This window comes from Podarcis gaigeae (assembly GCF_964106915.1).
Source record: "Podarcis gaigeae genome assembly, chromosome: 10".
NCBI lineage: Eukaryota > Metazoa > Chordata > Lepidosauria > Squamata > Lacertidae > Podarcis > Podarcis gaigeae.
This window is the reverse complement of record NC_139686.1, coordinates 31,395,297-31,414,863: the sequence shown is the minus strand read 5'-3', so window position 1 is coordinate 31,414,863 and position 19,567 is coordinate 31,395,297. Positions and strand designations below refer to the sequence as shown.

General features: G+C 43.6%; 2 protein-coding genes across 6 annotated transcripts in view; one reads left to right on the top strand and one right to left on the bottom strand.

Annotated features, from left to right (window-relative positions):
* SNU13 (small nuclear ribonucleoprotein 13) lies at window positions 1-4,231 on the top strand. The gene is made up of 3 exons (XM_083698835.1): window positions 1-1,272; window positions 2,849-2,969; window positions 3,512-4,231. The coding sequence occupies exons 1-3, from the start codon at window positions 1,270-1,272 to the stop codon at window positions 3,772-3,774; spliced, it is 387 nt and encodes a 128-aa protein (XP_083554961.1). The 5' UTR covers window positions 1-1,269; the 3' UTR covers window positions 3,775-4,231.
* Window positions 4,232-4,812: 581 nt separating this feature from the next.
* Window positions 4,813-19,567, bottom strand: part of XRCC6 (X-ray repair cross complementing 6) — a 28,898-nt gene continuing 14,143 nt past the window's right edge. The window contains exons 1-13 of one of the 5 annotated variants that reach the window (XM_083698678.1): window positions 18,708-18,843; window positions 16,983-17,076; window positions 16,050-16,162; window positions 14,476-14,614; window positions 12,941-13,195; window positions 12,021-12,204; window positions 11,587-11,773; window positions 10,020-10,188; window positions 8,802-8,963; window positions 7,432-7,561; window positions 7,219-7,319; window positions 5,455-5,568; window positions 4,813-5,229 (exon numbers count right to left, since the gene is read on the bottom strand). In XM_083698678.1, coding sequence (XP_083554804.1) covers window positions 5,027-5,229; window positions 5,455-5,568; window positions 7,219-7,319; window positions 7,432-7,561; window positions 8,802-8,963; window positions 10,020-10,188; window positions 11,587-11,773; window positions 12,021-12,204; window positions 12,941-13,195; window positions 14,476-14,614; window positions 16,050-16,162; window positions 16,983-17,061 — 1,836 coding nt within the window. In that variant the 5' untranslated portion in view covers window positions 17,062-17,076; window positions 18,708-18,843 and the 3' untranslated portion in view covers window positions 4,813-5,026. Of the gene's footprint in view, window positions 5,230-5,454; window positions 5,569-7,218; window positions 7,320-7,431; window positions 7,562-8,801; window positions 8,964-10,019; window positions 10,189-11,586; window positions 11,774-12,020; window positions 12,205-12,940; window positions 13,196-14,475; window positions 14,615-16,049; window positions 16,163-16,982; window positions 17,077-17,465; window positions 17,485-18,707; window positions 18,844-19,567 lie in introns of those variants that run through there. The other 4 variants (XM_083698681.1, XM_083698677.1, XM_083698680.1 and 1 more) reach the window with 4 other exon arrangements.

The following is a 19,567-nucleotide window of genomic DNA, read 5'->3' as shown; positions in this document are numbered from 1 at the left end:
GCGCCGTCCGAAGGAGCAGCGCCTGCTGCGGAATCTGTAGCGCTTCCGAGGCTGCTTTCTGGTGGCCTCGCGGACTTAGAGCCCACCGACGGAGTCATCGTGCGGAATGGAATGATTATTTGCAGCACAGGTTGATCATTTTCTTTAAAAGTTTGGGGGTTGGGGGGGATTCTTCGGTTTTTTTAGTACAATTCTCTGTGTTGAAAACTGCTTAGAATTTCTTATGCTTCGAAGAACGCGGCGTGTAAATCCTGCGCGCCGATAAAATGCACCCGAAACAAAGGCGCGATCCTAAGCATGCCTTCTCAGAAATCCCAAGGAGCGCATTGTGTTTTATTCCCTAATGACCACTTAAGGAGTGGAAACCCCATTGGACTCAGCGGGTCTTTCTTCATACGAACTGCGTAGAATTGCACTGTCAAGTGAATTGGACCTTAAGGACTGCATCCACATGTGCGCATTCGGGCAGGATTCTAGACTCTTCCTCTAGATTTCCCCGAAAGGACTATAGCTGAGTGGTTAAGTACCTGCTTTGCAGGCAGGGAGTCACCGGTTCAATCTCGGGCACCTCCATGTCGAATTATTCTTATGGAAACCTGGAAACTCGACGCCACTTGGTGTAAGCAATCCTGGACTTAAGTGGACCGATGATCTAATTTAGCATAAGGCAGCTTCCACCGGCCTTGTGGTCTGTACATTCAGGTTAAACTATTCCTGGCAAGCCGATGTAATTTTGAGGACGAGAGTCACACCTCTTTTAATTTCTGTCTCGCTGCTGCCAGCTGCACAGGAGTCGGAAACAGGCAAAACCTAAATTTGAATCGAAACACATTGTGGATGCGGCATATTGTGGCTGGACCAGGCACTACATAGTTGTACTCTTGGCTGGCTGGCTCAGAATAACCATCGGATCAATTTCAATTTCCTTTATGGAGGAGGCGATCCCGCTAGGCTCCATGGGATTTACTCCCTGGTAAATGCGCATAAGATTGCCGCATCCCCTCTGAGGTCCGGTCCAGTTCCTGAGAGTTTCTTTCGCAGTCCGCCAACGCTAGAGGTCGCAATGGCGAGGTTGTGGGGGTTCATTTTCTCTCCCTAAAGGACGGCCTGCGCGGTGTTTCCTGTCCTTTCCCCCTTCGACGTCACTTCCAAGAGCGCGCGTCTGCCTTGCGTTCGAGAGCGTGGCGAGGCTCTTCCTCCGTGAAGCTTTCGGGCCGAGAGGATCGATCCAGAGCCAGGCGCTTCGAGTGGTTCTTGTGCTTCGCAGACATGGTGAGTGGACTCGGGGCGAGACGGGCGGAGCAGGCGGGGACCCCCGCTATCCGTCTGCGCTGGGGGTCGCTGAGGACGCCGAACTGGCTGTAGTGGCGGGGGGCGAGGGGGCGGCCCGTGGAAATGTCACGCGTGGGGAACGAGGAAGAGGCTTCCCCGGCACGGCCTGCCCCTTTCCTGTGAAGGGGGGGCTGCCACGTGCGAAGCAATGAAGCCTCGGCGTCACTCACAAGGCGGCTGCTTCTTTTAATGTTCAAGTTAGTGCGCTTTTTAAGCAGCTCTGATTTATTGGAGCAACTTCGCCGTCACTCGTGCCGCTTAGAAGCGCCTTTGTAGGCACGTTAGGGAGGCCGGGGCTTCATCTTGGCACCCACGTGCTCATACTGCCTCGCTTCTCCGGTTGACTTCCGCTCTTTTTATTTCGCCCCTCCCCACCACCAACTATCTCATGATCATGCACGTAAGGATCAACTCCCCCCCATAGGAATCCCGTGTGAGGTTAGGCCAGTGGTTTTCAACCAGTGTGCTGTGGCACCCTGGGGTGCTTTGAATTATGATCAGGGGTGCCGTGGACAACACTGGTCCCTGGCCCTCTTCCCTCCCTCCTCCGATGCCCTCTTGTGTCTCTGCCTCCCAAAGGCCTGCACAGCTGGCTACAAGCTCCGCAGGCAAATGGTGCCTCTGGGAGGCACCTCTCTTTGGGGTGAGGGTGCAGCTCAAAGACCAAAGGCGGCAGCTGCCCAGAGGACTCCTAAGGAGAGGAGGCTGAGGGAACACTGCACAAGGGAGGGTGTTCAAAAAAGAGTGAGAGGCTGCTAGCTCTGCAGGCAAGGGGTGACATAATTGGGCTCCTGAACCCCACAGGGATGCTGCAGCAAGATGTAGTTGGGTAAGGGACTCGAAAAGGTTGAAAACCTCTGGGTTAGGCAGATTGCATGTGGCTAACCCAAGGATTTTCAGTTAGTTTCATGGCTGAATAACTACTTAGACCAGGGGTCTGCAACCCGCGGCTCCGGAGCCGCATGTGGCTCTTTTACACCTTTGCCGCGGCTCTGGGGCGGATACTAGCGAGGGGAGGAGGCGCATTGTGCGCCCTGACACTCCCCACTGTGACGGGCGCTGTACTGGCTGTGATGTCGCATGGGGGCGGTGCGTGCGTTAGTCACGCACTGTCCTGACGTCACCTTCCCACCCGCTGTCAGATCGCGGCTCTGGAGATATATTTGTTTTAAATGTCGCAATGGTTTTGCGGCTCCCAGTTTTTTTTCTTCTTCGGAAATGGGTCCAAGTGGCTCTTTTTGTCTTAAAGGTTGCAGACCCCTGACTTAGACTCTGCCTGGATTCTGTGGCAAGTATGCATTTTGCCTTTTTTCCTCATTGGCTTGAGAGAAGGTGGAAAAATGGAATACCCGAACAGTGGAAAGGCTCTTTTGAACCAGATGTGACCTAGCCATTGTAGGATCTCACAGACTTACAGAACTACCTTAGGTTACACAGAAAGAGGTAGCTGTGACAGCAAATGCCTTGAAGAAGAGAAATTGTTACCTTTACCTTGATTCTTTGTTTCCTTCTATAGACTGAGGCAGAAGTGAATCCTAAAGCTTATCCACTAGCTGATGCTCAGCTCACCAAGACACTGCTTGATCTTGTACAGCAGTCCTGTAATTACAAACAGCTACGCAAAGGAGCCAATGAAGGTGAGATTGGGTTGAGCTTGTACCATTAATTGCCCATTCTTGTAGAGTATTAGGTTTGCATTGTCTCTTGTGGAAAAGTAGTTCGTACTTTGCCTAAATATGCCCCCAAACACCTCTGCCTATTCTGTGGTTGTCATCCCGGTCTTGGGGATTAGATTAACTTGCTACTATCAGTCCAGGACCGTGACTTTTCTTACTCACTATTCCAGTTCTGCAAATTTGGGGCAGTAGCAAGAAGGTTATCACAAATAAGCATTCTTAGTTGGGGAGATTGTTTTGTTCATGGCCAAAAATTCCAGTGGGCAAATGGAAGTTTTAGGATCCACCCAAAAGTTCTTTGAAACTCTAGCTTGTCATTGAAAAGTAACGGAAACTTAATTTTTTGTAGAAGCCAAGCAATTATCCAATAGATAGGTACATAAAACCTTTTACATTGGATTTGCACTCTTAATGTTGCAACTAGCAGCTTGTTTGATTTTACTGAGTGAGTCCTGGCAGAGTGAGGAAATGGAGTTTTCATTGTACCAATTTCTTTTCCACAGCTACTAAAACTTTGAACAGAGGCATTGCTGAATTCATTGTGATGGCTGCAGATGCGGAGCCCCTTGAGATCATCCTTCACCTCCCACTGCTTTGTGAGGACAAGAATGTGCCCTACGTCTTTGTGCGCTCCAAGCAGGCCCTGGGGCGGGCATGTGGTGTTTCTCGGCCTGTCATTGCCTGTTCAATTACTATCAAAGAAGGCTCACAGCTAAAGCCACAGATTCAGTCTGTCCAACAAGCTATCGAGAGACTATTGGTCTAAATCTTATCAGACCACTCACTTACTAAAATAACTCTGTGAAAGATGAGTCTTGTCATTTGTACAATGTTTACTACTGTTTTTGTTTTCTACCAGATCTCCCTTCTGCCTGCCTCCATTACGCTTGCTATTTAGATGTTTAACAAGAGGATATCCAGTCTTTTGTTTTAAATTCTTCATTCTGATGCGACTCTCCCCAGTGGAATTTTAGTTAGGCTATCCTTTTCGGCAATAAACAAACTTCATTTGCAGAAGATTAGGCTGAAGATTTGTAAATACAAAACATATGACCTTGTTCTGGTCAATATGATGTTCACCCATTGATGGTGCACATCTTTAAAATACTAGTCCTAATACAACTTGATAGAACACTGTTAGAAATAAAGGGCAGATGGAATAATATTGTCAAAGGCAGTGGCTTTAACTTTTTATATATATTAAAAACACAATTATGTTTGTATGTTGTGTGATCTCAGTCTTTTGTGTGGTTTAAAATATTTGCTGGATGCCCCAAATATAACAGCATGACTAAAGCCTTAGTCACTATGTTTTATATGGGACCAAGTTTTTAAGAATATAAGCTATCAGTGTTTGCATCTTCTGCAAGAGGGAAGAAATAATTCATCAGGTGGTAGTGACCTGGATAAATTCTTCTTCGTGAAAACAATCCCCAGCAGCTTCAAACAGACCAGGGATGGGGAACCTTTTTCAGCTCCAGGGCTGCATTCCCTTCTCGGCTGAGAGCCATGTGCCACTGGTAGGTGAGTCCACAGTGGAAAGTATAATGATGATGATCATCATAATAATGATAATAATTGCCATCAAGGCAAGGGCTGAGGGACATGAACAGTCGGTCAGACCTTTCTAAGCATCATGTCAGCCTCCTTGGGCCACAACAACTAAAACTAATCCCATATAATTTGTGCTGTGGACACTTCACTGAATCTGCAGCATCAAGTTCTGCATGAATGCAAGCAACTCTGTGCTCACTATATGTTTATGAAACAGCAAAAGAAACAAGAAGAAAAGCAGGGACAGATATACATAACAAGCTCATTTATTACGACACGTTTTCATTAAGTCTAGAAACAGGTGGGGAGAATGAAGCATTTTCCCATTAATAAATCCTCATTATTACATAGTCTTAACCTCTCAAGAAAAAATAAATCCCTGCTCCCTTTGATCTATGGCTATAAAGATGCTGCACCCCTTTTCCTTGTCAAAATCTTAGGGAGGAGAACTGAGCATAGAACTCTCAGTGCCTACTGAAGTATTCAGTCAAAGCATCTAAGAGTTCTTGCTTCTTTGTTCCTGCTGGCAGCTTGTAATTCCTGCACACTTCCTTTAAAACTGGCACAGTCAGTTTACCCAAAGTGCCTTTTTGAACATGATTCCTCAGGTCGTCTTCAGAGATTTCAATCTTTGCTTTCTTTTCTAGTGGTATGGTACCATCCCCTGCTGGAAAGAGATTTTTGGATTAACTGTGTGTTTCCAATACCTTGTTATAAATAAAATATCTCTTATACAGCCATTACAAAATATCCTGCAAAAGTACACTGACACAGTGTCAAGATAGACTCCTACCTAGCCCATGATAATCCAACCACAATCTGGTGTGATAGAGCAGAAAATGAACTTGGAGGATGTAACTACCTCTCTCTTTGGGTTCTGTTGCAATCTTACCTTGTTTACGCTTTGTGGTTTTCCCATCCGGATCATAGCCTGGTGGGTAAACTAGTTGTTTGAACTCTTCTGCAAGATTACCCAGTCTGCAATCCATCACCTCAACCTTGGGCACTGGAGAATAGGGAGAAAATGTCTGCATACCACACCTCAAAACAGCGAAAATATTCAAATATACGGAAATAATGGTTCTGCAGAGGAAACATACAAAACGCTGAGCTTTAAGGTAGATAGTTCAAAAGCACAACTGAAATAAATATAAATTATAAAACCATTTTAATTTGGAAAACGGCGTACCTAAGACAAAAGGGAGCCACAATGAAATGGGGAAGCAAAAAGCTAGAATATACTGGAAAGACTGAAGAGCTCCTTAATTTTTGCTTCAGTCTTCATGAACTAATAATCAGGTCCGTTAGCAAAAATGGTGCTTACACTGATAAAGAAGGAACCATAGCTCACAGAATAGAGTTGTAAGGGTCCCACAAGGATCATCTAGTCCAACTCCCTGCAATGCAGGAATCTTTCGCTCAGTGTGGGGCTCAAACCCATGGCACTGAGATTAAGAGTCTCATGCTCTACCAACTGAGCTCCATTGTTTCTAAAACCTCAAGAAAACAGGAGGTCTAAGGCCCTTTTTTATGAGATCCTGATTATTTCATGCGGTCAAAAATAAGATTCAAAACTGAATTTTGGCTATCCATTTATGACATGAAAGGCACATTGCTGTTCTTAAGTAGTCTTTACCCCCAAGGGTGAATTGAGGCGGTGGGTGGTGCCAGAGCTAATGTCCACCCACCTTTCACATTTATACACTCATTCAAATGTATTCTCACTCACCAATTCTTTCCCCGACACACACATGCCCACAACCTTCCCCATTCACTATTATTATTATTATTACTACTACTACTACTACTACTACTACTACTACAGCTGACACACGTTGACATCTCTCCCCACCCACCCCTCTCTCACATGCCCATGCATTTCAACCTCCCCAGCACTCCAGATTCCCTCAGAGCTTGACAACAAACTTGGCTGCATCGGGATTACTGGAGAGTAGAGGTTTCAACCTCTCCCTACCCATCCCAATGATCCAAAATGCGTCCAGTCCCAATCATAGCTGTCAACTTTTCCCTTTTTTTGCGAGGAATCCTATTTGGAATAAGGGAATTTCCCTTAAAAAAAAGGGAAACGTTTGACAGCTATGGTCCCAATACTGCTTTGGGCTAACAGCAGCATGAGCCAGTATCTTGGCTGCATGGGGAGTGTTGGGGAGAGCCGGTTATCCTCCCCTTCACAGCAATCCCAGTGCTGTCAAAATTGCTATATCCATGTGTTGTTCAGCAGAACAGAAGGTGGGGAAAACCTTTGGCCTCCAGGTGTTGCTGACGTGCAACTTCCATCAGCTCCAGAGAGCATGGGCAATGGAAGTTGGATGATGGAAGTTGTGGCTCAGCCATTTCTGGAGGACCAAAGATGCCACACACCTGCAGGGCGGGAACACCTCTCTCTCCCTCACAATACAGTTGATGGTTAACCTGTCAGGCAGTGGTGACAAAATGAACAGGGCTCCCCAGGGTCTCGTGTGAGCCACAGGTTACCCACATTTGCTTCAGCTGCAATTCACTTTAGTCTAAAACCTACAAATTTTTGTATGATGCGCAAACATACTATTGGATTAAACAGTTCGTTGCTTGTGGGAAATTCCAAGGACTGCAACAGGGAAAAAATGTCAAACTACACTCACTAAATTATTCTTACCAGTCAGATCTTCAGCTTTTTCAGGTTCCAGTAAGTCCAGGGCCAAGGCCTCCAGGTTCATATAGTGCTGCTGTAAAACGGGATTCTCAAAGCTCTCACTCCTGTTGAAATCGCGGGTTAAAGTATCAATGAGCGACAGTGCCACTGGGTTGTCCAAGAACTGTTTGCTGGGCACATGGGCACTGAGCCTGCCTTCCTCCCATCTCTACTCACCTGTACTTGAACCGAAGCTTGTGGACTATTTCCTTCATTTTGCTTACTTGTTCTTGATTAGCTGGGAGCTTCTCTGTAAAGTCAACTTTCCGTTTGTCGTCCGCATAAGGTAGGAAAATTAGATGAAACCCTAAATAGAGGGAACAAATATATAAATGAGAGAAATGAGATACTCAAAAATGTTCCCAAATGCTCAGATCTCTGACAAATGATCTACAGATCTGAAGTCACATTATCGTTAGGGTTGCCACTTAGATTGAAATCAACATGTGAATGCTTGATTACTAACTAAAACTACCAACTGTGAACTAGTTGTTTTGAGTGTCAGTGAATGGGAACATTTTGAAGACAACAGAATAATTTGTCAGAATAGGGACATAATGTGCAAAAGACATTAACAGATGCAGACCAGAAAAAAGCTACAGCATGTCTTAATTTATTTTATTAGAAACAACTCAGAATAAGACATTTTTAAATACCCATAGTGAGAGCAATAAGCCAGGAAAAATATTATGATATACTACTTAACCAAAGAGTAAAATGTATTTCACCCCACAAGCAATTAAGGAATTTTTTTTACCATTATTGATAAACATTTCTGGTCTGCATTCTGGTTTTGCTTTAAAACTAGTCCACAAATAACAGTATCTCATGATAGAGATGCCATCATCTCAGCTAGAAAATAGAAATTCCTGTTCTGAGAAACATCACATAGGCTAGGAAGAAGATCTCAACAGCTTCTAAGATACAGCTTATGAAAGTTTGCAAGGTGAAACAGGCAGAGCCAAGATCCCACACACAAAACATGGAGACTTTGAAGGAGTTTGGGGAAAGGAAAGACTGACAAGGATCTTTGCCTGGCCCAAAAATCTGTTCTTGAGAGTTAAGAATAACTTCCAGAATAGGGTGGTATTAGGTGGCAGGCAGGACTCTGTGCACTGAGCGTAGAAATTGGTGGTATTTGGATTACCCTACAGAAGCAGAAATATTCTAACTAAGGCATCTCTGGGTCCAGTCTTGTTAAGTCTGGAGGAACAAACCTGATGCAATTAAATAGTGGGATATTGAAATGAACCCCAAAATTATCTTGTGTGTTATTGATTACCTAACTGTAGGAGATGAGATACCCTTAATGAATTCGTCAGAAGCAGCCAAAGTAATCCAAACCATACAACTATATAAGGCACCAGTGCATAAAAAGTAATGCTAATATTATACAAGATGGGGGATAAATCTGTAGCCACTCCATGCTGCTCATAAAAGTCTAAACCTCCGCTCCTCAAATTAGATGGCAGAAAAAACTTCTGACAGTGGTAGGACAACACCACACTAACCATCTGCAAGACAGAAATGCCAGAAACTGCAGTTACCTGAGGGGGCCACCTGCACATTCTGCTCATCCAACACTTCTTCCTGAGGAACCAGGGCTATAAACCGAGGAGGAGTGTTCCGACGGGGTGTGTACCTGCATACGGCCATCACCCCTTTCTCTAGACACTTTGTCAGCAGGGCATTAAAGAGTGTGGTGCTTCCTAAAAGCAAAAATCCATGCTTGTTACTTTAATGAAACAACTCTGGTGGCTCAAAACACATCTGAAATACAGTGGTACCTCGGGTTAAGTATTTAATTCGTTCCGGAGATCCGTTCTTAACCTGAAACTTTTCTTAATCTGAAGCACCACTTTAGCTAATGGGGCCTCCTGCTGCCGCCGCGCCACTGGAGCACGATTTCTGTTCTCATCCTGAAGCAAAGTTCTTAACTCGAGGTAATATTTCTGGGTTAGCGGAGTCTGTAACCTGAAGCGTATGTAACCCAAGGTACCACTGTAACTACATCAAGCTTCTGCAGAGGACTATATGCAACTATATATCTCTGTGTGTGGCTGGTTACCATGGTTTTGGGACAGAAAGGTATAGTTTCTGTTTTTTTAAAAAAAATGTGCTTCTTTTCTAGATAGTAGCAATAATCAGCAGCTCAAAAGTTTGGGGGGGGGCAGAAGCCTGAGAGAGGGCAATCTCCATGGCAATCTCTTTAAGTTTTGGAATTTCCTCAACAGAGGTGTGCCTGGCGCCTTCATTATGTAGTTTCCATTGCATGCTGAAAACACACCTCTTTCCCCACCCTATTGTTTTAATGGTTTTTGTTTTGAAATCATTTTAATATTGTACTTTTAAATCGCTGTAACCCACCCTGGGACCTTGTGGTGAAGGGCAACAAATCAAATCAATATAATGATGTATTATATTTCTTATCCACCCTCCAGGGTGGATGTTGGGAGTTGACCAAGCCACTTGCTGTTAGATGACTATTGTCCTGCACCATGGGATTTAACCTGTGCAGCCACAAGGTTTCATCCTGAGTGATTTTAACATATATATATAATGTTTGGAATTGATAAGGAATGCAACTTTATCAATATGCTAATCATGGCACTGAGCCTAATCCTGCTCTGTACCCTGACTAGTATGGGTCCAAAAAGTCGACCTCATATCATCATCCTCTATTTTCATGTTTGAAATCCTGCTCTGCACAATGAAATTTCACTGTCAAGTTACAAAGCAGGCTATCCTTCCCACAATATGCTTACCACTAATCAAAGACTCTTCAGGATAGATGAACTGGGCAGGCCTGATGTGATGGTGTTGTTTCAACATTACCAGGGGCTTGAAGCCAATCAGATACAAGCCTTGTGGCTCAAACCTTTTTGCTTCTTCCGTCTCCTCTTTCTCCAGCACAATCTGACGGTTCCCATAGATCTACAAAAAGGGAGCAGGGGGAAGAAAAGTAGCTAGAAAAATAACAAGCCTCGGGCCCAAGTGATGTAAAATATAGGTCTAGTGTTAGTGGAAACATAATCATGCCTATAGAGTCTAGCAAATCTGAAGTTACACTGTAAAAAGTCAGCGAAAAAAATCTATGGCAAGCCTCTGGGTGAAATCATTCTCATCTCACTCGCTAAGAGTAATTTTATCAGACAGCTACTCCTGTTTTCATCCACATATTGTAAATCAGGGATGGCTAACCTCTTGATCTCCAGGTGTTGCTGAACTACTACAACCCCCATCATCCCTAACTCCTGGCCATGTTGGCTGGGGCTGATGGGAGATGGACTCAAACAACATCTGGAGGACCACAGGTTAGTCACTCCTATTTCAAAAGCTCCCACTTGCAGTGGGTTCCCTCTCTTTGCACCTCAGGGTGGGAATAGCTATTCCAGGGGTCCACAAATTTAGGCTGCCTTTGGTAGTCAGCCAGAATTTTGACCCTTCCCCAACATTCTCCCAACATTGTCCCAATTGATTCTCAGGCTTAGATCACTTTTAAAAAGCAGCCGTCTGGGGACAATCCCTGGTTCTTCTGCACAGTTCCAAGCTCAAGAGGAGAGCCAGAGATTGTCTATGATGCACAGAACCTCTGAGGTCCTTGGAACTAGAACCGCAATATAAACGAAACTGGTCTTGTCATGCAACAAAACCATTCATATGAACACTTTTGTTAAATGCTTGCCAAAAACATTTTTGCAACATTAGCCACCTGATCTGCAACATATAAAGGTAAAGGTAAAGGGACCCCTGACCATTAGGTCCAGTCGTGGCCGACTCTGGGGCTGCGGCGCTCATCTTGCTTTATTGGCCAAGGGAGCCGGCGTACAGCTTCCGGGTAAGCTTTATTCCTTGTGGAGGTCATTTATTTGCATGCTACTTCCATTAAAAAACAAAAAACAACTAGGTGACTGTCTTTTAAAGACCTTGGAAATTAGTGAGAACTACCTGCCAAAAGACAGAAAGTTATGCTTGAAGAAAATGGAAAATTAGAGAAAATGCTTAAAGCAATTGCCAGTGTTTGACACAACAGGGCCCAATTATTTGCAAATAATTATTTATAAAATTATTTCTCTACTCGTAGCCCAACCCAGTAGTCTGTTGGGGAAAGGGAAGAAAAATCAGTACATATATAATCTTTGGTATATAAATATTAAAGAGACCTTATGTGTTACAATGGAACACAGGGTCAGGTTGTTAGGGCTTGCTAATCACAACAGGTGCTATGATGTGTCTGGATTGTTTCTTCCATTTTTTAAAATGGGCTTGCAAATTCTGCCAATGGAAAATGGGGGAGAGGAGACTGAGTAAATAATTATCAAAGTACCTTACCTGAGCCCTCTTGGTGTCACTTGGCAGAAGCAAACTACCAGTCTGTCGGTTAAAGGTTCGAGTTTTTGTTTTCACTGGCTCATTGGTTTCTCTGTAAAGCCTCACTGGTGGCTGCTTGTAAGCTTTCTGCACTAAGTTGAAAATGCCAACAGAAAGAGCCACATCTTTTCCCAGATACAAATTCAGCCTGCCAAGAATCAACAAATACAGATTGAAGCTTTCTAGATCCTGTATTGTCTTTAAAGAGATAAAAGCATATGAAAAGATTCTCATCCCAAAACAACACAAAGGAAATTTTCCACAACTTAGCATTATGTACTTTAACATAACTGTTAAGTGGCTGGCATTTATTGAGAGGAAGTATGTTCTCCAAAATCTCTCTTGACCACTACCCCACAAAAGGAGGAGAATTTAATTTTTTTCTCAATACACACCTGGCTAAAGCTCGCTTCCTGGTCTCTTTTGCTCGTACTTTCTTCATGAGGTCTTCTAGCTTTCCAGATTCATCAAACTGGACTCCCAAGTCCTCATCTTCTGCTGTATTAATTATATCCCTGTAGAACAAGGAGATATCAAACCCCCCAGGCTTCTTCAAGTGCATTAAGTCAAGGTAGATACCTGGAGTCAAAACAGAATTGGATCAATATAGATTTACCAATTTCCCAGAATTTTAAAGGTTTTCATTTTGCAAAAGAGCTTAAACAGCCCCAGAACAAAGCACAGGGGTCAGGGAAGGAGCAAGAAGCATGCGTGCCGCCTTGATTGAGAGGGCCCTGGCTGCATGACATCAGGTGCCATGCACATGACATCATTGTACTCTGTGGTGTGTGAACACGATGTCGACCACCAAAGAAATATGGGGAGGAGCGTCCCTCTGATTTGGGATTTGGGGGGCCCTTGGTCCTCACAGCTCCGCATACTTGGCGCCCGTGGCATAAAGCAAAGAGTATGGAGTTTGTACTAGCAAGGGTTAATGCACACCAACGTTCTCCATTAGCCTGCTTTCAAATTCAGCCACCAATCACGTTCTGCACTATCCTAAACAGCTTAAGAGAAGTTGAGTGCAGAAGCAAGTTCAAATACCCACTCATGCCATAAAGCTTTCAAGTGGGTGATCTTGGCCTGGTTACTATCTCTTAGAGTCAGATTAACCTAACTCACCGAGTTGTAAGAATACAGGAGGATGGGGGAGAACCACACATGCCTCCATCAATTTCTTGAAAGAAAATTGAGAGGAAAATGTAATAAATGATTGTGCCCTAAGATTACTTGTAACAAATAGTATTGGGAACCAGTTTTGCAAACACTGTTTAGTTCGCTAAGAGGTGGCACCATTTTAGTTTGAAGTACTGACCTGTCTCTCGGAGGTCAGCGGCTTTGGTCCTAGCAAATTTGGCATTCACGCTGTCTTGACCATGAGGGTTATCTTCATTGGTGAACAGCATGATCCTTTTGTGCCTCATCTTGAGGCGGACATCACTGAAGAGATTTGAGCAAACCCAGAATGCCTCACCTAGTGAATAGTCAGCACTATGGCCAAAGGATTTGGGGAAGAGCGATCTCCCTTGCTCTCCAATGTACTTGGCCAGCTCTAACACTCGTTTTGCCCCTAAAAAAAAAGAACAGAAAATGAATGATGACAGTTCAGTGTTGTCCTACAAAACACAAAGAGCACTACTCTTTTAAGCCACGATATGCCAGAATTTGCAAATCTTTCAGTAGTTTGTCTACAATGTTTCTCGTTCAATTTACAAAAAGAGATCAAGTGTTCAGTAGAGCAGTTCTCTGTGTGCAACAAGGACTACAGTACTGCCTTTTCTTAGTTGCTAATGAAACTTGGCTCAAAACTGGAACAGGCCTGAAATTGCAAGTTTGGCTAAGTGAAGCCTGAGGAGCATCAGAGATGAATGAAGTATCTAACTTCAACATTTGGTGATAGAACTTATCCACAAAAAACTTTTTGAGTATTTCGGAAGAAACAACAAAATACCTAAGTGGGTGACTGAATTGCATTTGGTTACCAATGTTGGTGATGGTTTTAATTAAATCTGGAGTTAAACTTTGTAATCATTAAAACGATATACATTTTTTGAAAGTGGACTAAGCTGTAGTTTCTGGGATATGAGATTTCCTATGCAGCTCCCTGCAGAACCTAATGCCATAACAAACACAAAAATCAATGGGTGAAATTGAGCAACGTGTGAATGGATATCTGCTACAAATGATTGGGAAACTCTCTCTAGCAGGTTTTGGGGGTGCACAGTGGGCTGGAGGGAGAAGTGAAACCAGAAGTCCCATTGCATGTGGATTTCCACTTTGCAAGGAGGAGTTACTACAGAACTGTTCTGATTTGACTAATGGCTGCATTACACTTAGCCTATTAGCCTAACGCTAGTTTCTTTATGACTTCTAACATTAGCTTACTGAAATGGATTTTGGACTGTAGCTTGCAAGTGTCTGAAGCTACATGTCAAGCCGTGTGACACACGTCAAAGGTTCCACAAATGGGCTGATGGGGGCATACTAAATATGTAGCAAGCTGCTACAACACAATGACTTCACTACAGACTGAACTCTGAAATGGACAGTACCTTAGATTGTCACCAATTGCAAAAGCCACTTGAGTTGATACTAGTTTAGAAAATTGTATCTTAAACAAATAAGTGAATGAGAGGAGGGAAGCAGACAGCCATAGGGAGGAGCTCCTCCTCCGGTTGTGACTATTATCAAGTATTTACAAAGCATCAACACTGGCAGAATTTAAGTATTTTAAAAGCATCAACCCTAAGCACTGTGCAGAATAAAACTGTGGGCCACCTCTGCTACTCAAAGTACCATGCCTCATTCCTGTATTCTTCACAGTTACACCTCATATTATTATATATTTACCTGGATTGTCCAAATCCTGAAGAACATAAATGTGTTTAAAATCCACAGAATTCTTATGTTGCTCAGTACCATAAAACACAACACCAAGAAGGTCCCGGTCATGGCTGATGATCTTGTTTGTGTACACATTCTTAATGCACTGGTAAAAAAAAGTTCAAGTGAGATGGGAAAAGAGAGGAAAAGGACCATTGAAGAAACAGCAGTTACACATCAAAGATGGTATTAAAACATCTAGAAATACTTCCAAGACTGCCACAGTGCTTTAAGACATTTGCCCCCTAACTCCACAGGACATTTATAGATGAGAGAATCTAGCACAGTGCTGTCTACACTGACTGGTAGTGACTCTCCAAAGTTTCATAGCAGTCTTTCCCAGCACTTCCGGGAGGTGCCATAAATTTAGCTGTGGCCCTTTTAGATGCAAAGCATGTGTTCCACCACTGAGCCTTCCGCTTCATTCTATCTTGTTGGTATTCTCAGAATTGTGCTGGACTGCAATCCTACACACGCTTACATGCAAGCAAGGCAACTGGACACAGGTGGGCCTCACTCCTGAAGCAATACATGGAAGATTTCACTTCTTTTCATTTTGGGGGGTCTCACACTTTGACTTTTGCAGAACCAAGGTCCATCCATTTTTAAAGCAGGGCTGGCTAAACTGTTTGGGCCTGAGGGCTGCATTCACCCACAGACAACCCTCCAGAGAGCTGCTTACCAGTAGTGGATGTAGCCATCCACACTTTCACACTCATAGTCCACACCTCAGCTGATCACTGCAGATTGGCTAAAAGGTGGGATATAATTCCCTCTGCACTGTTGAAATAATCATTCTGATTCATGGGGAGTGGGGGGTTTACATCCTCCATCAGGGCACTAGGCTGGGCAGAGTTTGAATCCTATCTGCTCACCCTAGAACTGTTCTACTTTATTTATTTTCCCCCTTTTGCCACTACCACCAGAATTGTTGGGGGTTTTGGTGAACACAGCAGCAACTAACATTTAGAATGTATAATAAGCTGGCAAAGGCAGTAGGAAAGGAGAGAATCAGCAGCTTCTAGAAGTGTTCCTTTTGCAAACTCAGGAATGGAGAGGGGTTTTCAAAACTGCGTAAAATTGTGCCAAATAGCACTCAGGAAAGTGCCCCAGTACCACAACACACAGAACTCAGGAACTATGCTTAGACTAAAGAATGTATTTTTTATTGTAGCACAGCACAGGGACAATGCAGCTGCCTGCTTTTCAAGTGTTTAAACTCTCCCATAGATGAAGACAGAAGACAACCATTTCCAGAGAATGTTGCTCTGCTCCCATATTTGGTTTTTAATTTTAAGAACACAACTTTCATCTAAATTTCTATAAACTGAAAAGAATTTAACAGAAAAGTAGAACTCAGCATTACTTTGTTCCCTCTGCATAAAATGCCTTTCATTATCCTAAGGAAAATGGAATAATATGGCAACTGCCAAAACATAAAACAGAACTGACAGCTAGTTCTGTTATACTACAAACACCACATTTAAGGAACTTTCTAAACATACAATATGTAATATTAAATTTTTGAAGGGTCATCTTACCTGGATTGTCATATCAAAAGGAGTCAAATCACCATTATCATAGGAATCAAACATGGCTTTTGAGGCATCCACTAAGAAAACCAAGGTATCCCGACCTGAATATTTATATTCTCCTACGGAGAAAAAAATGTCAAACCCTGTATGCAAATCATTCTCATTTTACTCAATTTTTGTACTTCACTATGTTGCCTTATTACAATTCACACATTCTTTAGACTATGCACAATTAAACTTGGTCTTAGTAGAAGAAAGGGTATGCATTTGTACAGCCATGATGGGCTAAGAGACAACCGCTTTTTCTCAACAGGCTGCCTACACCCTGGCTCATCATGCCTTTCACTGGTATTGCAGTGGTCAGTGTGTTTGTCTTACCAAGAAACTGCATAAAGCAGCCCACTCTAAGAGCACATAAAGTGACATCAGCCTTTTGCAGACAGTGCTCTCATGCTTTCACCTTCCTCTGTACCCACAAAGGCTAAGCACTTGCCTTCTTAAAAAAGCAAAAGCAGCCCAGGTTTCTTAGCATCAAGAGTAGCAAAATGTTATAAGTACGGTATGCTACAAAGTGTTTCACATATACAAATGCCAGTTAAACTACTGGCTCAGCTGTACTGGTTCCCAGATATTTTCAGTATTGATGTGCTAGATTAGCGGCAAGCTAAAATAACTTTAACTCATCTATAATAAATAATTAGCCCACATAAGCCTATAGACCCGTGGTTCCCAATACACGCCCACAGGGGGGCAATTTGATTTTTAAGAAGAGCAATTCGAGAATGAGTTATTAACAGTGAATGGCCTTTTAGGCTTCTTCCACAGGAATAGGAATTTGCTTTTTAAATAATAAGAATTATATTTCACAGGGGCGGGAATCAGGATTTTATAGATGCTTAGGTGGGGCATGGCCAAAAAAGGTTGGGAACCAATTCTTACCAATTGTTTCAACATCTTCATTTTGTTCCTCTTCTTCTTCACCTTCCTCATTTTTGTAGTATGATAGCCAGTCTGCCATGGCTTTCACGTTGTGCTAAGGAGAATGAACAAAGAAGGTAGATATACTATATTACATGGTCTTCCAGGCATCCCCTAAAATCATGACTTTGAAAGGATAAACAGTAGGTGGGAGAAGAGGAATGCTGTTGCTTTTTTCAAGCTGGCAGTCTTACACAGCTGCTTTTCAGCAAACACAAAAAAAGTCCTCAGGCTGTTCATGTATCTCCCACACATAACACTTTGGCCCTGTCTGGCATCCCCAAACCCCATCTCGTATCACAATGGCTCTCTCAACAACAGCCCATGGAATAAAATGAGCTACGAATGGAATATGATTACATCTGTGTCAAATTTACAGTTAAAATACAATACATACAGCACTACTGCAGGGAGGTAATTTGAAGCTTGAAAAAAGTCACTTACCTATCAGTAAATAAGTGGTCTGCCATAGAGAGAGAGAAAAGGAAGAAAATTCAAGTAAGCTCTGTTGTATTCATTTAACCAGCACATTAATCTTTACAGTGGCATGGTAAGAAACTGGCATATTGAAAATAAATCAGACATGTGTGAAGAATCACAACTATTATTTTAAGGCAGTTTTAGACTCTTCACTTTGTTAAATACAATGACAGTTGTGGGGAGGGGGACTCAGGAGAAACATATTGTTGCACACCACTCCAGTCTCCAAGCAGAGTGAGATCCCAGTGGTTTCAGATGCTATGTTGCTTTTTGGAAATGAGGCACAGCGGAGATTGTGGTGTCTTTACGATAGATGGTTTATTTACACATATATACAGTGGTACCTTGGTTCCCGAACTCAATCCATTCTGGAAGTACGTTTGACTTCCAAACCGTTTGCAAACCAAGGCGCAGCTTCTGATTGGCCCCAGAAATAATGCTGACAGCCGAAATGGTCATTCAGCTTCTAAAAAACATTCACAAACCGGAACACTTACTTCCGGGTTTGCGACATTTGGGAGCCGATTTGTTCAGGAGCCAAGCCATTAAGGAACCAAGGTACCACTGTATAACCAGAGCCTACAATGGAGGGGTTCACTACATTAACACCCCCAGAGGTTATTGTTTCTCCCATAGCTATAACCTTGGTTTTTAGCAGACATCAGCAATGGCTTTTTCCCTGCCTTTTCCTGCAACCTTTTTTTCCTCTAGGTCACAACACAGCCAACTCCCAACTCTGGCTTTTGTCCTTCTAACTCACTGAGAGCTGGAGGAAGAGCCCCCACCCATTTGGCCTCTGGCACAGAGCCTCCTCTCCATCGCTTTCTTAATGGCTCATCACCTTTCCTTTGTTCTCTTAACAGCCCAGGCAATTTCCTCATGAGGAAGCTGGCCTGCCTTCTATTTCAACCCTTGCTGGATCCAGGAGTTCAGGAGGCTCGATTAAAATCGGACACCTACTGGATCCAGCAATTTAGGGAAGTCTGGCATCCCCAAACACGTGTCAATATGCACGTGTGTATGTGAACAAGACCTGGGGCCCTACTGTAGGCAGAAATCAGAAAATAAGGAGCTTCCTTAGCTCCCGCAAAGCAGTCCGTTCCCAACCCACGGCCACTAAGTGCAGCAGCTCGGGGACGGCGCCCCCCTCAGACGTGGAAAGGCTGCACCGCAGCAGCAACCAGCAGGCGGGAAAACTGCAGTTACCTGAATTTCCCCGAGCGCCTCTTTTCGTCCCCGACACCTTACTAAACCCGGAATCTGTCAGTCACGCCTAACCCCCGCCCCTAACAGCGCAGTTGTCCAATGGGGAGGGAAAAGCAGGCTGCGCCTTATCCCAAACGTGCCCGCCATAGCCCTGCGATCAATACTCACCATAGACTTTAAAAAGGAGAGATTCACACTGGTTTCTCAACTTCGGGATCCTTTACAGCTTGTTCTCCTCCCCCCTCCCCCCACCCACTTAAGATTGCATATAGCCATTCAAAATAAAATGATTGTTTCGGGGAGTTTCGCTTAGCTGAGACTGGGAAGCAGCGAACCACCCACAAAACCAAAAGTAGCAGCAAAGGCGAGTGTCTTGTCCTTTCCAACATGTCTCTTAGGAGCGGGATCCTATCCCTATCTACCCACAGTTAAGTCCTATTGAGTTCAGTGGGACCTACTCGCGGGTAAGTGCACCGGATTGCAGCCTAAAAGTTTTAAAACATTTTAAAACGCAATGCTTGCAACGTGCAAGGCTTCTATATACAACTTGAGCGCCGAATTTGAGCTGAAAGGGCAAAACTTACTCTTCCTGTAGCTTGAAAGGTGTCTTGCATGAGAGTTTTCTGAATGAAAAACTAAGCCTTCTAAAATCTGCTCTCTAACTTGCAATAATCCTGAAGGTTTATGTTTTTAAATTTTGTCCACTGTATATTGCTCTGACTTAAGCCGCTTGGAGACCTGATGGTGAAAAGCTGGGGTATATTTTTTTGTAAAGAAAGGAAGAATAGCAAGCAGTGAAGGGCCACAAACCACTCTCCTAGACCAAGCGGGCCCTCCCAATATGAAACATGAAATGTAAC